The 20868-nt window shown below is 35.4% G+C and overlaps 1 protein-coding gene across 6 annotated transcripts in view; it reads right to left on the bottom strand.

Annotated features, from left to right (window-relative positions):
- Positions 1–2344: 2344 nt before the first annotated feature.
- The window catches only part of CCDC82 (coiled-coil domain containing 82), a 36641-nt gene continuing 18117 nt past the window's right edge, over positions 2345–20868 (bottom strand). For all 6 annotated transcript variants that reach the window (XM_030829378.1, XM_030829384.1, XM_030829382.1 and 3 more), the window contains 4 exons: positions 20554–20678; positions 14432–14602; positions 8562–8741; positions 2345–3294 (listed from right to left, as the gene is read on the bottom strand). In XM_030829378.1, the coding sequence (XP_030685238.1) occupies positions 3226–3294; positions 8562–8741; positions 14432–14602; positions 20554–20678 (545 nt within the window). In that variant the 3' untranslated portion in view covers positions 2345–3225. The remainder of the gene's footprint in view (positions 3295–8561; positions 8742–14431; positions 14603–20553; positions 20679–20868) is intronic.

Raw genomic sequence — 20868 nt, 5'->3', positions numbered from 1 at the left:
ACCATCTCACTTGTAAGTGGGAGCTGAATGATGAGAACATATGGACACATGGTGGGGAACAAAACACACTGGAGCCTGTTGGTGGTTGGTTTGGGGGATGGGGAGCATTAGGAAGAATAGCTAATGGATGCTGGGCTTAAAACCTAGGTGATGGGATGATCTGTGCAGCAAACCACCATGGCACACATTTACCTATGTAACAAACCTACACATCCTACACGTGTAACCTGGAAGTTAAAATACATGTTGAAGAAAAAAGACTGACTTCCACCTTAATCACTAGTCTGGCTGCCTCAATAGCAAGTATGAAAGGAGTTATGGGGGAGCCAAACTATCTCCAAAGTAGCTCAAAGCTGCTGAAAGGCTGCAGTTTAAGTATCCCTCAGGGAACACTCTGGAGTCTAAGTAAGTCATATAATACCTCTTAGGAATGAGTACTGTATAGATCTACTCATCCGAATATGAGCAGACAAGTTAGGAAATGTGGCCAATTGCATCCAACTCCCTGTACAATAAACATTTCTTTTTCCTTGTTTTTTCCTGTCTTATGATTTTGTTCCATCTCTTCATAACCCTAAAGCTTCTGTATAGCCCCGTGATTTCTTTCTAGAATTACTTCCCTTTTACTTGTCCATTTCTGTCTTCCTCATCATCTCTGCTATCAATAGCTACCTAACACTAAAGCACCTAACACTGTAGTAACAAATGGCCAAATCTAAAAAATTTATAGTCATGTGAAATGATATGTGAAATAAATGAGCTTAAAAACTATTTTTGTAATTAGCTGGGTGTGGTGGTGCACATCTGTAGTCCCAGCTACTCAGGACGCTGAAGCAGGGGAATCGGTTGACCTTGGGAGGTGGAGGTTGCAGTAAGTGAGATCGCCCCACTGCACTCCAGCCTGGCAACAGAGCGAGACTCCATCTCAGAAAAACAAAAACAAAAACAAAAAACCTGTTTTTGTGTTGTTATTGAATCAATTATATTGATGATGATGATGATAATGATAAAATAATATGTCCTAATACCTGTAAAGGTTAATTCTATTTTTCAACATTTCCATTTTCTTATGAACTACTGGCTTTTTGCCCCCTAATACATGTTAATTCTCACTTCCTAACAGCCTTTTTGCCATTCTTTTGATGTTACCACGACCTTAGAGCCTCTTGTATTCTCCAAATTCCTACAAAGTAGCATGCTTGGTTGCAATGACCTTAGACATCAGACCAGCTACCTATAGGCATTTTATGATCAACAGGCAGCTGTTCCAATAGGAAAAGTGCTTCAAGCCAACAAGATGGTTGATCCAGATAAGTCCTTGGAATTATTACTGCCTTAATTTATAAATTAACTGCATGCTGTTAAAAGTAAGAGATATATTTTAAGATTACTCTTCAGCCATCTCAAGTTTGTCTGTAATGTCCCATATGAGAACTGATGCTTCTAGGTAATTGGAGATGCTTTAGAGATCCTTTTTTTTTTCTTTTCATTTCTTCTGGCCTTCCTTTTTATAAATCATTTGTGATCCTTTACCCTTCCTCCTTGACTGTCACTTCTAACTCTGCCTTGCTTTTTTTGTGGACACTGTCCCTTCATCTTCACCTTTCAATTATGGCTTTATTTTTATTCCTTGGAATTTAGTTAAGAATTATTTTGCCATATGCCAGGGAAATATGAATGAGTATACAGATATGTAGGGCAGACGCGGTGGCTCATGCCTGTAATCACAGGACTTTGAGAAGCCGAGGTGGGTGTATCACCTGAAGTCAGGAGTTCAAGACCAGCCTGGCCAACATGGTGAAACCCCATCTCTACTAAAAAATACAAAATTAGCCAGGTGTGGTGGCACATGCCTGTAATCCCAGCTACTCAGGAGGCTGAGGTGGGAGAGTTACTTGAACCCAGGTGGTGGAGGTTGCAGGGAGTAGAGATCATGCCATTGCACGCCAGCCTGGGTGACAAGAGCGAAACTCCATCTCAAATTAAAAAAAAATACAGATATGTGAAATTTCCATTTCACAATGTTTGAAAAAGGTATGTACTCCTCATTAAACATTAAACATCAGCATCAGTACTGTCACCACATTGTGAGTTTTTTTCCACCCCATTTGTTTACAATAATAATACGGATAATTTCAGGAAATGAATTGTAGAAAATATTAACTAATTTCCACATATGAGCTTAATGTAGCTTTTTATGGATACGTACACTAAGATCCATGCCATGAGTCACATAATAGATGAATCCAAGTTCAACCAAGACTTCCATTAAGAAAAAATTATCTAAAGGATAGATCCTACTAGAATACCACTTTTAAGAATTAAAAATATAGAACAGACAGGGTTCATTTGTTCACTCTGCAACCATTTTACTTTATTACTTTATGGGAAAATTTAGATGTGCAAAGCAATGCAGATACCAAAATATGCTTTCCAAGTGTTTTTGGCTGAGTTTGTCTCTTTCAGCAGGTCTGACCCTAAGATACATACTTATATGGAAAAAGCTATGGATAAAAATAAATAAAATATATCTTAATCATCAACATATAGACAAAATTGAATAGAAAAAAGTAAGAACATTATAAAGCATGAAAATTTACATAAAATTATTCCTGAATGTGAGGGTTGAATGACTCTAGAGGCCTGAAATCTATTTGAAAGAGAAACTTTCAAGAAAAGGAAAAAAGCATTCCTGTACTTAGGATATGCTATGATCTGATTCTGAAGCAATGGGATTGAACTGAATGGTATATTGAGGTTTCTTCCATGGCCCACTGATTTAGATGATAGCAGTAAAAAATAAATTCGTGAAAATCATTTAATACTGTAAAAGGATAATAAACAGATCTGGACAGGAATTCAGTAAAAATACATGTAGATGTTAGTCTAAATACATTTTTAAAACACAATATATTTTGACTAAACTGACAGGATATGAACAGCTCATTCACTTGACAGTCATCTGTTATAAAGCCATTATTATATAACTTTAAAATATATTTACAGACTTAAAAATTAAGATAATGCTTTTATGTACATCAGATAAAAGTTTAATTAGAGTGTAGAGTGCCACTTCATAGGAATTAAGATAATCATGTTTTAAACAAAATATTTTGCCATGAAGATATAGATAAAATGTATAAACATGTCACATGATACAGAAAAACAAGAATCATGATCTTCACATTTACAGGAATTTAAAAAACCTTCTCTGACGGAAATGTGTTACAACTCAAACTTCTCTTCTTGAAAGTAATCCGCAAAATTGAGATATTCTTCAAGTTGACCATATTTCTGCATATACAATAGAAAAGCTAGTTATTTTACTCAAAGCAATGAAGACAAACTGGGCCTTTGCAAACTACCGACACAATTAGGATAAGTTCATTTCATGGTAATCGTGAACAAAAATCTTTTTATGATAAACAGGAACTTAATTTCAAATAAGCATTTCTAACTCATAGAAAGCATTGGAAAGAGATCAAAGTGAATATTATTAATTTTATAGCTGTGTTTTAAATTATAATTTTTATATTATCATGCTTACAGTAGAGACGTAGTAACCTCAATAACTTAATAAAAAGTTTGCTGAACATAATATCAAAGGCTCTGCTAATGACTGTCTAGGTACAATGTTTTTTAAAAGATACTTTTCCTGCCCCTAAGGAGAATACAGTTCAGTAGTAATACACCAATAACAATCAATAAGTGCCAAAGAGGTACAGACACCGTTATGAGGGTTCAGAAGATAGGTCATGGTTAGTTGAGGTAAGTAGTAAAGAGTGACATTTAAGTTGTCCTGGAAAAACAGATTTGGTAGGCAAAGAGTTGGTGGCAAGAGTTTTCAGTAAGAAAGAACAGTCCATCAAAGTGATGTGACAAGAAAATATGGGATTTGACTACAACCTGAGTATTTTTAGGAGAACAGAGAGAGCTAAGACTGAACCAAAGAGACTGACTTCAGAGAACAAAAGTTATAAAATACTGGTTAAAGAATTGAACAATCATTTGACAGGTAATGGGAAACTTGCTAAAGGTTTTGGAGCAGGGGACTGAACTGATCTAAGGTGTATTTTAAGAAAATTGGTAAAACATTCATTCTAGAATAGTTCAGCAACTAGTTATGGGTCTGTGATAACAATTTAGGTCATGAGGGCCCAAATCTGAGTGACAGCAATGAAGATAAAGAGTAAACAACAAAGTGTAACAAGTTAAGAGAGAGGTCAAGAATGATTTAGAGATTTCAAAGTTGACAGAGTAGAATAACGGCAGAGCTCTTTTGCAGGTTGTTTGTGCAAGGGAAAGAGATCATGATTTCAGTTTCAGACATATAGAGTTCAAATTATTTACTTCAGTGAGGGGATTAATGACATACTAGTTTCTTGACTCTGTTTATGAACTGTGTTTTAATCTTCAGTGAAATGAGAGAGGATCCTGGTGACCCTGACTTTTGTGGTGATAGGGACCTACAGAAGGGAATGTGAGAAGTGCATGTTCCTTCTACACCTTGAAGGCCATGAAACTCTTTTTTATAACCCTATGATATCTGACTGGATCTCCTTCTCAGGAAAGATGGAAGCACATAACAGAAGGGGAAATAGCCTAGGGACTACTTAGGAATTTTCTTTGGCCTAGCACTTAGATACGTTTTATTAGATATAAGTAAAGTACTCTAGGATTAGAAACCTATACTTTAAAAGTTTGATTGTTTTTATGTTTTTCATATTACCTTTCTTCATATCCCTTTATTATTTATTAAATTTCTTTTGGAAAATTAAAAATTAATACAATTATTTTAAGAGACAGGGTCTCACTATCTTGCTCAGGCTGGCCTTGAACTCCTGGGCTCAGGTGATTCTACCACCTCAGCCTCCCAAGTAGCTGTGACTACAGCTGTGTACCACCACACACAGCTAGGACAATTAAAATCTATCTCAGCTATACTAAGATAGGAGGTTACTTGCTTTTATTGCAAGTAACAGCTAAGATTAATCAATCACTAATTGCTAGGTCCTATACTAAATGCTTAAAACGTATTACATATCTAATCTCCACAATCAAAACCCTAATTAGTATTACTGTTTTAGTTCCTACTTTACAGATGAGAAAACTTAGGCTAAGAGAAATAAAATAGCTTGCTCCCAAATTCTACTGCTAGTAAGTGGCAAAGCAAATACTTAAGCCTATACTTTTAACCAGTATAGAGTATGTTGTTTCTAAGATTTAAATGGTGTGGCTAGGATGCAGCTTTGGCAAGAAAAAAAAAAACTTGGAAAGTGAAACTCACAGACATTGCAGTTAGTATTACTCTGCCATCCTCTCCACCTAAAGATGTTGCTCTCATAATTCTTTACTAAACATTTGGAGGGTTTTAATAGTGAAGACTACTTATTTTAATAGTGAAGACTACTCTCTTACAACACCTGATAGACCTCCTGATGAAAACAGTTGGAATTGTGGAAATGAAGTGTGGGAAAGAGGTCAGAATATAAGAGAAGTTTGGAATCTTCTACTCAGAAGTAGTAGCTACAACTGCAGAAGGGAATTGATTTGCCAAGGAAACTTTGAGAGGATGAGGACAGAATTCAGTGTTAATGGGTACTTTTCAGCAGTGATTCTCAAACTTTTATCTACTTAAGAATCACCAATGCTAAAAATATTAGATGTTTAACATCCACAAGGATTGTCATTCAATAAATCTGGGATGAGGCTAGGGGATTATACACTTTTCAAAAACTTCTAGGTGATTCTGACATAGGTAGTTTAGGGCGATGTTTTGAGAAACATCAGTTTAAGGGGTGGGGAAAAAACGGGCAAGGGAAAAAGTTGAAAAGGAGGGGAAAAAGAAGAAATGAGAAGCGTTTAAGGAAGGCAAGGGATATCTAATTATAATTTTAAATTATTATGTATATGACAATATTTATCAGTACATTTAAAATTTACATACATCTGTCACTTGTAACAGTTTTACAAACAGTATTTACAGTATGAATGGGCACCTGATACTTCTATTGACATGCTTTCTTTACTACCTGGTGTTTATGCATCCACCAGCCAATCCAACAATACTATCTTCAACTTCCCAGGAAGTCCCATCATCATATACACTTTCTTCTTAATGAACAAATATTCGTTAGAATTTTGCCAGTGTCATATTAGAGTATGTTATTGAGCTCTTCTTTAGAATAAGACATGCATTATTATGTTTATTAAATATTTTGGTTTTATTATAATTTTCCTATTATTTATTCTTTTCTTATACTCAAATTGCTCCTACACCCCTTTAGTATCATTACATTAAAAACGGATCACCCTAGTTCAACCTTTAGAAGGAAGAACAAGAAGAAGAATGAAGTCAGTCTAGTTGGCATGTCTTTGAGAAGACATGCTGAAACATCCTGAGATAATTAAAGTAAAATGGCTGAAGAACCAGGTAAGGGAAAAAGTAAGGTGTGGAATACAAGCTGGAGGCAGAAAGACAGGAACAAATAGTACGTGTAAGGCAACAAAAGGCGTTGACATGATTGGGAAATATGAGTGGAAAGTGCCATGGAGATGGCATTCAAGTAACACTGAGCCCCAGGCATTCTAAAGGGTTAGAGTGACTGTGACTACCAGACTGTAGCTAAAGGCAGCACACATCACAAAGCACATGCAGTGCTTTCACTCAAAGGCAGACAGTGAGAGGGATAGACAGAGTGAGGATGGGAAATGTCAGAGCACGTGACAAACTTTGAAATTTCATCACAGCACAAAAAGCTGCAAATGGGTTTATATTGGCTATAAACTTCTGTGGTTTCTAGGAAATCTTTTGAGAAAACCTAGGAACAAATTTTTTAAGTGGAGAAATCTAAAAAAAATGAAGGTCTTTGGTATTTTCATGTGGAAAAAAATGTGTATACTGTCCTAGACATGCACAGTCTTGAAATACCTTCAATGCCTAATGCTAAATGTTATTCTTTATGTATAACATGACACTTGGCTTTCTTGAAAAGAAAGTCTAAGCTCCTTTCTTTTCCTAAGAAAGCCAAGTGTTATATTATGCATAAAGAATAACGTTTTTAAAAATTCCAGGTCCCTTCTGGTGTCCTAAACCTTGTTAAGCTTTTTCTAGGATACATGATTTGGAAATGCCTTTTTCTTCAAGAAGTTTAAAGTTCTTCCCCATATATGATACTATTATATAACATACACAGTATATGCACAGTGATTTTTCTATACCTGGTATCTAATTCTTTATAACTGTGCTATCCCAATAGGTTTTGCAATTCCACTAGAGGGTTGGCAACACTTAAAGGCATCAATAAAAGCACTTAAGAATTTAATGTTGTCTAGGAAAATGAAGATGGGAAGTTATTGAATGAGTGATTGCTCTCTCCTAAGGCAAATGAAAAAGTACGGATAAGCAGGGAGAAGCATTTGGAGTAGGAGTAGAAGCAAAGTAAAAGACAAAAAGCTGAAAAGAATAAAATGAGAGAAAGACGACTTAAAGATCAAGATGTGGGAGGCAGGCAAGATCACTGGGTGGTGGTTTGTGGTAGGAGAATAATTGTCAAAGGGAAACCAATGATGATGTCATTATCTAGACTGGGAGACCTCTACTAAACAAGACATGTGCTAAAAAAGTTTCTTTTTTTTTCTCTTTTCTTTCCCTCTGCCTAAGCTCTCTTGCCTTATTTTTTATATTCCTCTTTTACAAATTCCCTATGATATAGTCCAGGCAATGGATCTCAAGTTAGGCTTTTTTCTTTTCTTTAAAAGATTAAATGTTAATAAGAGTTGCCTGAAAATCTACTATTTGTTCTCTCTTATACATTCATGTAACTAGACTTGTTTTAGAAGACTGCAGTCATATTAGCATTCTCTCCATATACCATAAACAATTCTAAAAGCTCTGTGAGCAGACCAGAGCTTATAAGCTGCCAGCAGATCTTCGGGAATCCAGTGCACTCTTCAAAACCCCCACTTTACTCCTGTTATCAAATTTAGTGATCAATAGGATATGGGGGAATCAAAATCAGTGCCGTGGCCTGAAACCTCTGAATTCCCCTCGATCTTCAGTTACAGTGCTCACTGCTCAGTCCCATGTCCTCAAGAAGAGGATGTGGGTGGTATTAGAACTGGCAGCCGAGATCCTTTCCTCAGACTGGCACCAGGTGCTTCTTCACTCTCAGGTCACAAGAACTGTTCTAAAGAATAGGAAGCAGACAAGCAGAGGTGAGTCCTATACTCTGTCAAAAAAAAAAAAAAAATCAGGGGACTTAATATATATGTAAGCAATACATACATAAAAGCGAAAGGACAGAGGTCCTTCAATAAAGGACAGTATTAGTGCTTATTAAAATTTATCTGATGGGCTGAGTGAATCCTTAGAACATCAGGGCATCTATTCATAAGAACAATGATAAGCATGAAAGGAATGAGCGGAAGAAGAGAAAATACAAAGGACAGAAGAAAGAGATTCTCTTAAATTTCACTATCTTCTAATCATTTGTTTCCTTTTGCTGATCACAATTAGGCTTCAGAAACTACATGATAAGATTCTCATATATTCACCTTACCTTCTTAATCCAGCCATTTTCTTTTGACTGCCTGAAAATTCTTTCCACTGTTTCTTTAACTTGTTCATCTTTTTCTGTCTTTGCAATGGTGCAACATTCCTGGTACAGTTTGAATTTAAAATGTTTCAGTTTATGATAAATTCTGGTACGGTTGGCACAAATTCTGCCAACAGTGAACACCTAAATCAAGAAATAAAGATTATTATCTGACAATAAATATATATTCTTTCTGGTTTTTGGATTTTCTTTAGTAGTAGAATCAAAATGCATTATTAACTTTCAATGTTAACACAATGATTCCTTTACCTTCTCTTACTTATACAACTAGTCAAACACTGAGCACCTGTGAGGTTTCAAATATTGGGCTAGGCACTAGAGATACATAAATAAAATACTTATTACCTGCATTAGGGAGCTTACAGTTTTGAGAGAAAGACAAATGGTTACAAAACAACATGAAAAATGCTGTGTCCAAGATGCTATGTCCAAAATGCTAGTGAAGAAGGGCACTTAGCCCAATCCAGAGAGAAGAAAAGTCCCCAAGCAAATCAAGCTTGAACTAAGTCTTGAAAACACAAGAGTTTGCCAAGTTTGGGAAAAAAGAGAAATGGCTGTAATGTAAGGCAGAAGGGTGGGCAAAGTAAAAAAAAAAAAAGCATAAAAAGTATTATAAGTCCATATTTATGAAGTTAAAAATGACTGGATTATAATATTTTTCTAGCTATAAGCAACATGTAAAACTGAAACAAACTCCAACACAAAAATAAAGTATTGGCAGTTTTTTACTAGATACTTTTCTTTTTCCCCCCCAAAAAATGATCTAAAGTAAAAAAAAAATTTGTGTTTAGGCATACTGATTGCTTTACTTAAGGTGTTATATGTGAATAAGACGTTAATATTTTGCTGTCAGCCAGCTATAAGAATTTTAATTCCTACGTTCATATGGACTTCTATAATTCTATGATTAAGAACTCTTTTTATGAAATCAAACAACCGGAACCTTTCTCTTTCAGAATGTTTTGAATGTTTAAAGTTATTATAAAATATATATTTAAAATATTTAAATATATATATATATATTTTTTTTTTTTTTTCCGAGATGGAGTTTTGCTTTTTCACCAAGGCTGGACTGCAGTGGCGCAAGCTTGGCTCACTGCAACCTCTGCATTCCGGTTTCCCCGCCTCAGCCTCCCGAGTAGCTGGGATTACAGGTGCCTGTCACCAAACCCAGTTAATTTTTTTTTTTTTTTTTGTATTTTTAGTAGAGACGGGATTTCACCATGTTGGTCATGGTCTCGAACTCCTGACCTCGTGATCTGCCCGCCTCAGCCTCCCAAAGTGCTGGGATTATAGACGTGAGCCACCACGCCCAGCCAATATATTTTTACCTACATCATTTTACCCACTGTAGAAAATGCATCAGAAAGGGCTCCAAACATTATGATATGGTCAATCTTACTCTCATGAAGTAGTAACCTAAGGAAAGAGTAAACTTCTTGTTGACTTAAGTATTTGTGTCTGTACCTAAGTTCACTAATGGGTTATGCTTTCATGAGTACAAGTGGTATAGTTTTAATATTTATCTGTGCAACTTGTGTTCTGTCTGACAGAAAAATACACTTGTTTCCTGAAGCCACACTGCAAGGAAACGTACAAGTGATGACAGACAAAGCAGGAGTATGTTTCCAAAATGAATATAAGTTATATCACAACGATTGGCAACAATCAGGTTTGATGTGTTTTCTTGTGAAAATTGTATTTTGGACATTTTACAACCCTTCTTCAAACCTCCAAAGTTTAAGAAAAGCATGTTCAGATTTTTGTTCATGGCTCCGTAAAAGCCTTCCTGCTTTTCAGATCATTAGAAGTAAACAGGTATTATTGTACATGGCTTATTAAAATTAACTTTTCCAATTCAACCTTATCGTCAAAGCAGTCCTGGTAGTAATGACATTTCAGCAATTCACTTGCTAATACTTCCAACTTTGTGTAAAAAGACAACACAAAAGTTGCAGTGACTGTAAGGGTACCCTGTGTGTGTCTCCATTTCTGCCATCAAAGTAGACTGTGTGGGAGAACTCAGCTATAGCTGTTCTATATGAAGTATAGGCATATGATAAAGTGATTTGTATTTCTTTCACATTTATTCTGTATTTCCACAAAACAAGAGGAATTTATCTGTATAGCATTTTTAAGTTGAAACAAGAGGGAAGGAGAGGTGTTTAAAAATCCTAATATTTTTCCTGTATGAAAAACAAGTATCCTTTGAAAATATTTAACATTATGGTTTACTTCTTTCCATTTCTAATTCCTACCCCTCTTGGCATCTACTTATCATCATACAGATCTATAAATAGAAATTTACCTTAAAATGTTCTTGTATTTTTTTTCCCAAAACATGATCACATTTTATATGGAAGAACCTATATGGAAGGGCACCACTGCTGTAAAATTTCACAGAAAACAGCAGATGCAAAGGATAGGTGTAATACTCCAAGTGAAGTTAACCCCTCACTCATTCCTGTTTTTAGTGTATTATTACAGCCCATTGTATTTCTTTACCATATGAATTGAAGTATACAGTACAATACAGCTTACACTGTAGGCATCAATTTGTATAAAATACTAAAACAGGTAATATTAATCTATGGTGTTAGAATGATTTCTTTAAATGTCCAGAAAAATATATTTAGAACAACTGTAATTATCTAGTTCAATTTCTGTACATTAAGGAAACTATTCTAACAAGAAAATTAGTATAAAAAATACCATAGATAGAAAAATAAGTGCTGTGTTGAGCGTTCACAACGCAGATAAGGAAGATGACATATAAATGATGACTGGTCCACTATGCACGGTTAAGCACAGTTATATGACCTGATAAATATGAGACTGAGTCAGTTCAGTTATCAGTATGAACCAACTGATCGTACATATGTAAAAATTGGAAATGGAGCTAAAAATTATCACTGAATTTTCCTAAAGCAGAAGAAAGAATCTCATTTCTAATTTAATAGCTATATCACATGGAGTGTAAATTAAATCTAGATAACAAACTGAGGCAAGGAAATATAATGAAATATGTACTATGCAGACTTGGTAATATTCAGCTAACTGTAGGTAGCTTTTTGAAGTATTTCTCTAAGCTCTTATTTATAGGCAGAGGAGCCAGCTCCTTATGGAAATTAAAGTATGAAGAACAAAGAAAAAAGATTCTCAAGGACAGTAAGTCTGGGGAAAAGTTTGTTTTCTGTTTCTGGGTCTTCAGAAACAGATAGTATAATACCAATCCAAAGGGTTCCATTTGCCCTTGTTTGGTTTTTTGTTTGTTTTTTGTACGGACATATTATACAATGCCATTTGCCTCAAAAGTTATTGCTTTCTCCCACCAAATCCTAAGCATCTTAAGGAGTCTGTATAGACTCTGGGAAAAACTAAGCATAAATCCAAGATTGTTTTTAGTTCTCCCAAACTACCTTTCATATTTCACAACTCTCTTTCATCTAGTTTATTTCCTTCTCATCTATGTCCTTAAACTTTATCACAATCTGGTGGTCCAAGGCCTCTCGTCTCAGTACCCTATCAATACTGCTGTAACCAAAATTACTCTTCCCCCACTGATTCCACTTTCCATCAAGGCATCCTTTCTTTCAAAGGAGCTAAAGAAAGGAGAAAAGTTTTCTTATGGAACAAATTTGCTGTTAAGTGAATTCCTTAAAAGTATTATTTGTACCCTCAAAAAGAACCCTAGTTAATGTCTCAGTTTTATGTAACTACAAGCAGCAACACAAAATAAAGAATTAGTTTTCAAAATAACTTGAAGATGGGTGTGGGGTTAGGCACAATCTCTTTTTTTTTTTGGAGACGGAGTCTCGCTGTCGCCCAGGATGGAGTGCAGTGGCGTGATCTCGGCTCACTGCAGGCTCTGCCCCCGGGGTTCACGCCAGTCTCCTGCCTCAGCCTCCTGAGTAGCTGGGACTACAGGCGCCCGACACCTCGCCTGGCTAATTTTTTGTATTATTAGTAGAGACGGGGTTTCACTGTGTTAGCCAGGATGGTCTCGATCTCCTGACCTCGTGATCCGCCGGCCTCGGCCTCCCAAAGTGCTGGGATTACAGGCGTGAGCCACCGCACCCGGCCAGGCACCATCTCTTTAATGCTCTGGATCATAACTAAGTTTATTTTCTCTCCCTTTCTTTCCTACTTTACATATACGCATTTACATTGTATTGAAGTAGGATGTAAAATAAATTTTTGTTAAGTCATTCTTCACTTTAAAGAAAAAATTACTGAAAAAACAATTTCTTTTTAAAAAATTTAATCACACTCTCTTAACATACCCAATAATTAACTTAATGTTTACATATAGTTATATACGCATACACACATTTTTATATAGATGCCAAGATAGTGCAAATACTAATTATCATGCTTTCAAACTAGCAGCATTATTTATCAACTTCATGATGATACCATTTGCTTTTTACTGAACTGCTTTGCAAAACATAAACTTATAGACATTGAGTATGTATATAGCTTTGTGACTCTAGCTCTAAAAATCTAGTATTTTTAAAAGATATATATCACCCCTTCTTTCCTCTAGGAATCTTACTTTCCATGAACTTACTAGTTTCAATGCAACCTTGAAAGCATTGCATTTTATCATTTGATTTGAGAATACTTTACCAATTTAAGAGTTATCAACTGGCATCTTAAGGTAGTTTTAATTATATACCCTTACATGCAGAATAAGCATTTTCCCATATATTTGTTAACTTTTATAGTTTTCTCTTATGTGACTGGCAATATTGATGTTCTTTGCTTTTAGTTCATGCTTTCAGTTTATTCTTTGTTTTTTAAATATTTGAATAACTATTTTATATAGAATCTTTACTGCTTCACAGGAATGTCAGAGCTCTAGAAGTGATTTTCTTACTCCACTTTCCTCTTCAGAATTAGCTACAGACAGCAAAGACCATGAAGGTACAGCAATGTATTTGATCTACATAACAGAACATGGTCCCTAATGTATGAAATCACTTTTGCTAGGATTCCAGATATCTTATGTCATAAAAAGTCATAGATCAGTTTTTAAACAATGGGGAAATTTGCATATGACTATTAAATATATATATATATTCATATTTTTATAGTAACATATAAAACAAAACATTAGAGACCAATTCTGAATTCATTATCCCCATAAAAACCTTCTAAGTCATTCTTGCAACCCAGATCTCTCAGAGGGATCTGGTCAACTACTGCTCAATAATACTGAGAAATCACTACCCAGTTTAATAGAAGAATTCAGATAAATATTATATTTCCATCTTAATAATTGACTGCGAGGATTCAGAGACAACTTTGGGTCTCTACCTCTCTAAATATACACCTCCTCCATGGATATGTAGAGTCACCAGAAAAAGCTCTCAGTATTTCTTGCATTTATAAATGTAATTTTCACATTTATAAATGCAGCAATCTTATAAAGTAAGATTGAAAAAATAAATAGAAGTTGTCAGCATCTGTGCTTTTTATCATTTCACATTATACTGCTATGCTCTTGTCTAAAAAACACTTACTCTTCGGTTTTTTCTGTTCATACAGAATTAATAGCATCTTAACTATGTGGTGATTGCTTTAGACTCTGACATACTTCTAACAGCATCTAGTTGAAGCACAGTGTTTTTTGAATTCTCTCCTATTAGATGAACAGCTATCTTCCATTTTTTACTTGTGGGTTGCCAATTTGGTGGATTATATGCTAAAAATATTTCCACTTGGGTCAAATTCTCCTTAGGATACTTAGGATTATTTACGAACTAAAAATTTCTAAATACTGAAAATTAAGATTAGAGGGAAGAAAATACCTGTTTATCATGTGACATGAAATTATCTATTTTCATGGTCCTGGTGTTATACAACTCTCCTGATAAATGCACTGAATATCTACAGCAGCGATGCAGTCCACAAGCCTGGCAGGAACAGTTTTCAGGATTCTTCAAATGAATACTTACAGTAGAGTAATTTTCTACTCGCTCCTGAAAACAAAAAATATAAAAAAAAGTTTAAAAGATAAAGAATAAAAATAAAAATAAGAATCTAACCAAATTAAAACATCTTAGGGATCACAATACAAAGAGATGTAAGAGCAAAACACCCTGGCATTTCTTACTTTAATACTGAGCACATAGTAGGTATTTTACAAGATATGTTTAAATAAAAAAATTTATAATCTTGGCTATTGCATGAAAATAAACCAGACTAGGAAAAAGCTAGTTTCATATCTCTTACACTTATGCGGTTGCTACTTCTTTTCCATTTCTCATCTCTAGTTAGTGTTAATGAGGTATTAGTTAAAAATAAGAGCAGCAAAAATGTAGGATGATGTAAGAAAAATAATTCCAAGTAGGCTAGTTAAAACTTGAGAAAAAAAATCACATTCACTTTCCATTGTATGAATTATATATTTTCCACAAAAATATTCCAGAAATAATTCAATCCTCCTATGATAACTTACTACAGTCCTGGGGAAAAAACAAGTTGGCACTAGGACTGCCATGTGTCTGGCATTCATATGGACAGTTTAATAGCTCAGTTATCAATGAGTAAACAAACTGAGAAAACACTTGGCATTCATAAATAAATAAATTCATTATAAGTATTCATAAAATAAGCTTATGAATACTCAGGCACAGTTACTTGTGCCTGAGTATTTCTGCTTATGTTCTAGGTCTGTGCTAGATACTACTATTCTAATTGGTAGTGTAGATTAGGTTTTAATACAATATTTGAACTGCACATAATGAGCATATTAGTGTGGTTACTAAACCACATTCATATCCTCTACCAGCCGGATGGTAATTAAGTATCCAATATACTGACAGTTTACTTTTTATATTATATGATTGAAAACTACATTTTCTGGTGGTCAACTTTTCATATTTCTCATACTTCATGGCACTTTATGACATGTATTACTTACAGGCTGAAATTCAGACTGAATAGATAACTAACCACCTTCCTTTCCTGCTTCTGCTGTACTCCATGGAAGCACATGTTAAGATGAAACCTTTATCAACCTCTATCAGCTCAGTTCCCTGAGTGACTACAATCAGCAGAGCACCCCGATGACTAACACTGGATATATAAGTGAAAATAAACTTTGTTGGGTTAAGTCATTGGATTTTATTGTTGGTTTATTTTGTTTGTTTGTCATATCTTTATCTTTTGTAACATAACCCAGCTGATCCTAATTAAGATCTTACTGAATCATCTGTGTCTCAATTTTTCAGCTAATACTTTTTGGTATCTTACAGTTATTATTCCAACATCAGATTATCCAAATTCAGAATCACCCACCACAATCTGGTAAAACCTAATACGGCATATAGGCATGGGTTTTGCAGTCTGAGAGACTCTGGGTTTAATACAAGCCTGTCTAATTATTAGCAGTGGAACCTTATGTTACTTATTTTTCTGAGAGAGTTTCCACATCTCTAAAAGAGGGGAAATAATAGTGCCCTCCAGCTGGCCACAGTGGCACATGCCTTCAGCCCCAGAAACTCAGGAGGCTGAGGTGGGCGGATCTCAAGCCCAGAAGTTCAAGTTCAGCCTGGGCCACAGAACGAGACCCCTCTATTCCCTCCAAAAATAGTGTCTTCCTCATGGGGTTACTTTGAAGATAAAAAAAAAATTTGTTTACATGTAGATTACTTGGCTAAAGTTAAATAATCTATAAATACAGTACAAGTATACCTCAGAGAAACTGCAGATTTGGTTCCAGATCACCACAATAAAGTAAATATACCACTAACGTGTCACACAAATTTTGTGGTTTCCTAGTACACATAAAAGTTATGTTTACACTATACTGTAGTCTATTAAGTATGCAACAGAATTACGTCTAAAATGTATGTAATTTAAACTATATTTAATTAAAAAGTACTTTAGGTCTCAAAAATGCTAACAATCATCTGAACCTCCAGTTAGTAGGCATCTTTTTGCTGATAGAGGGTCTTGCCTCAATAGGATGGCTACTGACTGATAAGGGACTAGTTGCTGAAGGCTGGAGTAGCTGTGGCAATTTCTTAAAACAAGACAATAAAGTTTGTTGCATCCATTCTTAAGATAACAATAAAGTTTGTTGCATCCACTGACTCTTCCTTTCATGAAAGATTTCTCTGCAGCATGTAGTACTGTTTGATTGTATATTTGATTGTATGTTATACAGCATAGAACTTATTTTGAAATTGGAGTCAATCCTCTCAAACCCTGACACTGCTTTAACAACCATATTCTAAATCCACTGTTGTCATTTCAACAATGTTTGTAGTATCTTTCCTTTCCTAGGAGTAGTTTCCATCTCAAGAAACCACGTTCTTTGCTTATCCATAAGAAGCGACTCCTCATCCATTCAATTTTTATCGTGAGATTACAGCAATCCAGTCACATCTTTAAGTTTCACTTCTACTTCTAGTTCTCTTGCTATTTCAACCATATCTGTAGTTACTTCCTCCACTGAGGTCTTGAACCCCTTCAAGTCATCCAGGAGGGTTAGAATCAAATTCTTTCAAACCCTTGTTAATGTTGATATTTTTATCTTCTCCCATGAATCATAAATGTCCTTGATGGCATCTAGAATGGTGAATACTTTCCAGAAGGTTTTTAATTTACTTTGCCTAGATCCATCAGAAGAATCACTGTCTATGGCCGCTATAATCTTATGAAATGTCTTTTTTTTTTTTTTTTTTTTTTTTTGAGACGGGGTCTTGCTCTGTCACCCAGACTGGAGTGCAGTGGTGTGATCTCGGCTCACTGCAACCTCTGCCTCCCAGGTTCAAGCGATTCTCCTGCCTCAGCCTCCCCAGTAGCTGGAATTACAGGTGTGCACCATAATGCCTGGCTAATTTTTGTATGTTTAGTAGATACGGGGTTTCACCATGCTGGCCAGGCTGGTCTCAAACTCCTGACCTCAGGTGATCCACCACCTCGGCCACCCAAAATGCTGGGATTACAGGCCTGAGCCACCACGCCTGGCCTGGAATTTATTTCCTAAATAATAAAACTTGAAAGTCAAAATTACTCCTTGATCCACAGGCTGCAGAATGGATGTGCTGGAAGGTATTAAAATGACATTAATCTCCTTGTAAATCTCCATCAGAATTCTTGGGTGACCCGGTACACTGTCAACAAGGAATAATATTTTGAAAAGAATCTTTTTTTTTTCTGAGTAGTAGGTGCACTGTCAACAAGGAATAATATTTTGAAAAGAATCTTTTTTTTTTTTTCTGAGTAGTAGGTCTTAACAGTGGTCTTAAAATATTCAGTAAACTATGCTATAAACAGATGTGCTATCATTAGGTTTTGTTGCTCCATTTATAGAGCACAGAGTCAGTTTAGCATAATTCTTAAAGGGCCTTTGGATTCTAGGAATGGTAAATGAGCACTGGCTTCAACTTAGGTCACCAGCTGCATTAGCCCCTAACAAGAGAGTCAGCCTGTCCTTTGGAGCTTTGAAGCCAGGCATTTACTTCTTTTTAGCTATAAAAGTCCTAGATGGTAGGCTGGGTGCAGTGGCTCATGCCTGTAATCCCAGCACTTTGGGAGGCCGAGGCGGGCGGATCACGAGGTCAGGAGATTGAGACCATCCTGGCTAACATGGTGAAACCCTGTCTCTACTAAAAATACAAAAAATCAGCTGGGCGTGGTGGCGGGCACCTGTAGTCCCAGCTCCTCAGGAGGCTGAGGCAGGAGAATGGCGTGAATCTGGGAGGCAGAGCTTGCAGTGAGCCGAGATTGCGCCACTGCACTCCAACCTGGGCGACAGAGGGAGACTCCGTCTCAAAAGAAAAAGGCATCTTCTTCTAATAAAAGACCATTTTGTCTACTATGAAAAAATCTGTTGTTTACTTTCATCAGTTATCTTAGCTAGTTTTTCTGGGTAACTTGCTGCAGCTTCTCCATTAGCACTTGCTGCTTTACCTTTGCACTTTTACGTTATGGAGATGGCTTCTTTCTTTAAACCTCATGAATTGAACCAACCTCTGCTATCTCCAAACTTTTCTTCTGAAGCTTCCTCACCTCACTGAGCATTCATGGAATTGAAGAGTTATGGCCTTGCTCTGGATTAGTCTTTAGCTTACACGAATGTTGTAGCTAGTTTGATCTTCAATCCATACCACTAAAACGTTCTCCATGTCAGCAGTAAGGCTGTTTCAATCATTTATGTATTATTTTTAATTTCCTTCAAGAACTTTCTATTGCATTCACAACTTGACTAACTGGCACAAGAGGCTTACATTTCAGCCTATCTGAACTTTTGACATGCTTTCCTCAAAAAGCTTAATCATTTCTCACTTTTGATTTAAAGTGAGAGACCTGCAACTCTTCCTTTCACTTGAACAATCAGAGGCCATTTTAGGGTTATTAATTGACCTAATTTCATTACTGTTGTGTCTTAAGGAATAAGGATGCCTGAGGAGAGGAAGAGAAATGGGAAAACAGCCAGTTGGTGGAGCAGTCAGCACACACATTTATAAATTAAGTTCACTATTATATGGGCATGGCTTCTGTCACCCCCAAACAATTATAATAGTAACATCAAAGATCACTGACCATAGATCACCATAAAAGATGTAATAATAATGATAAAGTTTGAAATACTGCAATAATTACCAAAATGTGACAGAGATGAATAAGCATATCATATTAGAAAAACGGTGCCAACAGACTTGCTCCATGCAGAGTTGCCAAAAACTTTCAATCTCAAAAAAACACATTATCTGCAAAGTGCAATAAAGTGGAATGCAACAAAACGAGGTATGCTTATATATGTTATTTTTCTTTCTATTAAAGAAAACAGTATTTAGACCATGTTCTAAAAGCTGTGCCTGTACTTTATCTTCAAAGAAAGTAAATATGTATATACAGTATTTCATTTCACAGTAGGTATTTTCCACGTATGAAGAAGAAATGGGTTCAGAGAGGTTAAATTTATCAAAAATCAAAAAGATAGCCCTAAACTCAAGCCATCCTCCAACTTGAAGTCTTTTAACTCTTTCTGTAATCCTACACTATCTTATAAACCTAATCTATGGCTAATTTATCACCACATAATTCAACAAGGCTGAAAAGCCTTGGATGAAACCACATCTCTTGGCATAAATGAGGTACAAGAACTAATGATTTAAGTGCTAAAAGGATTTTAAATAACTTAAACTTCAATTATCTTTTCATTTTTCCTCTTCCTAATCATTAGAATATAGAATATTAGAAGTAACGGGGAGAAAACCCTTACAAATCATATAGTACATCCTCTGCTATTAGAGATCATAAAATAGATAACTGGTACATGAAACAAAATGTGGCAAATCTTATAAATTAAAAAGATAAATTATAAATTCTTCAAATTGGTAGAATTATGCAATCTTAAAGTAAAGAAAGATGCCAAACACTATCTAGACCAGTGTTTCCCAAACAATGTGTTATGGAAATCAAGCATCATAAGAGGTAAACAGGTGTTTCATAAACAGAGCTTCACAGAGTAAAACACAAATTTAGGAAATACTGCATTCCACACCCCCCTTTGAATATTTGTAATATAAATTCACACATAATGCTTGGAAAAAGTCTTCCAGTAAAGAAACCAGCTTACATTAAATCCACTGATTCTCAAATTTCTTTGACCATGGAACTCTCTTTTCTGACATAACAACACGCTGTGAGACAATCTCCTCATTTTAAAAGATGGGCTAAGCCCTGGAGATGTTCTAAAGTTATTCGTCATTTGGAACCACTTAATTATTGGATAGATATAGTTAATGTGAATGATTAAAACAATAATAACTTTTAAAAGATGTGAGAAATAATAAGCTGATTATTTAACAAAGAAATGCCAACATTTTAGAAGATTATTCAGTCCAGATTTTAAAATCCTGAGAGGTTTGCTGCCCCCAACCCGCAAGCAGAGATTCAAAAACAAACTGTATACCTTATATTGCTCTTTCCAACGACTTCTAGATACTAAGCTCTCTAGACGAGGCTGAACAAAGCGGTTATCCAAATAATGAAGAGATGTTAGCATATCTTTTGCATATGATTTTTGCCTTGTGCCATCTGTTCAGAGGATAAACAAAAAAAATCATTTTGTTAATTAGAAATATTTAAACAATTTAATACTTAAAAATTTCTTCCCAACTTGGTTGGAAGCATTTTAAATTAGGAAAAAAAATATTTAAAAAATAATTCCATCAGAACATTAAGAAAAAACAGGGTAGGCTGGGCACAGTGCCTCATGCCTGTAATC

The sequence above is a fragment of the Nomascus leucogenys genome, chromosome 15 (genome assembly GCF_006542625.1).
Source record: "Nomascus leucogenys isolate Asia chromosome 15, Asia_NLE_v1, whole genome shotgun sequence".
Lineage (NCBI taxonomy): Eukaryota > Metazoa > Chordata > Mammalia > Primates > Hylobatidae > Nomascus > Nomascus leucogenys.
This window is presented reverse-complemented; position numbering and strand designations above follow the sequence as displayed.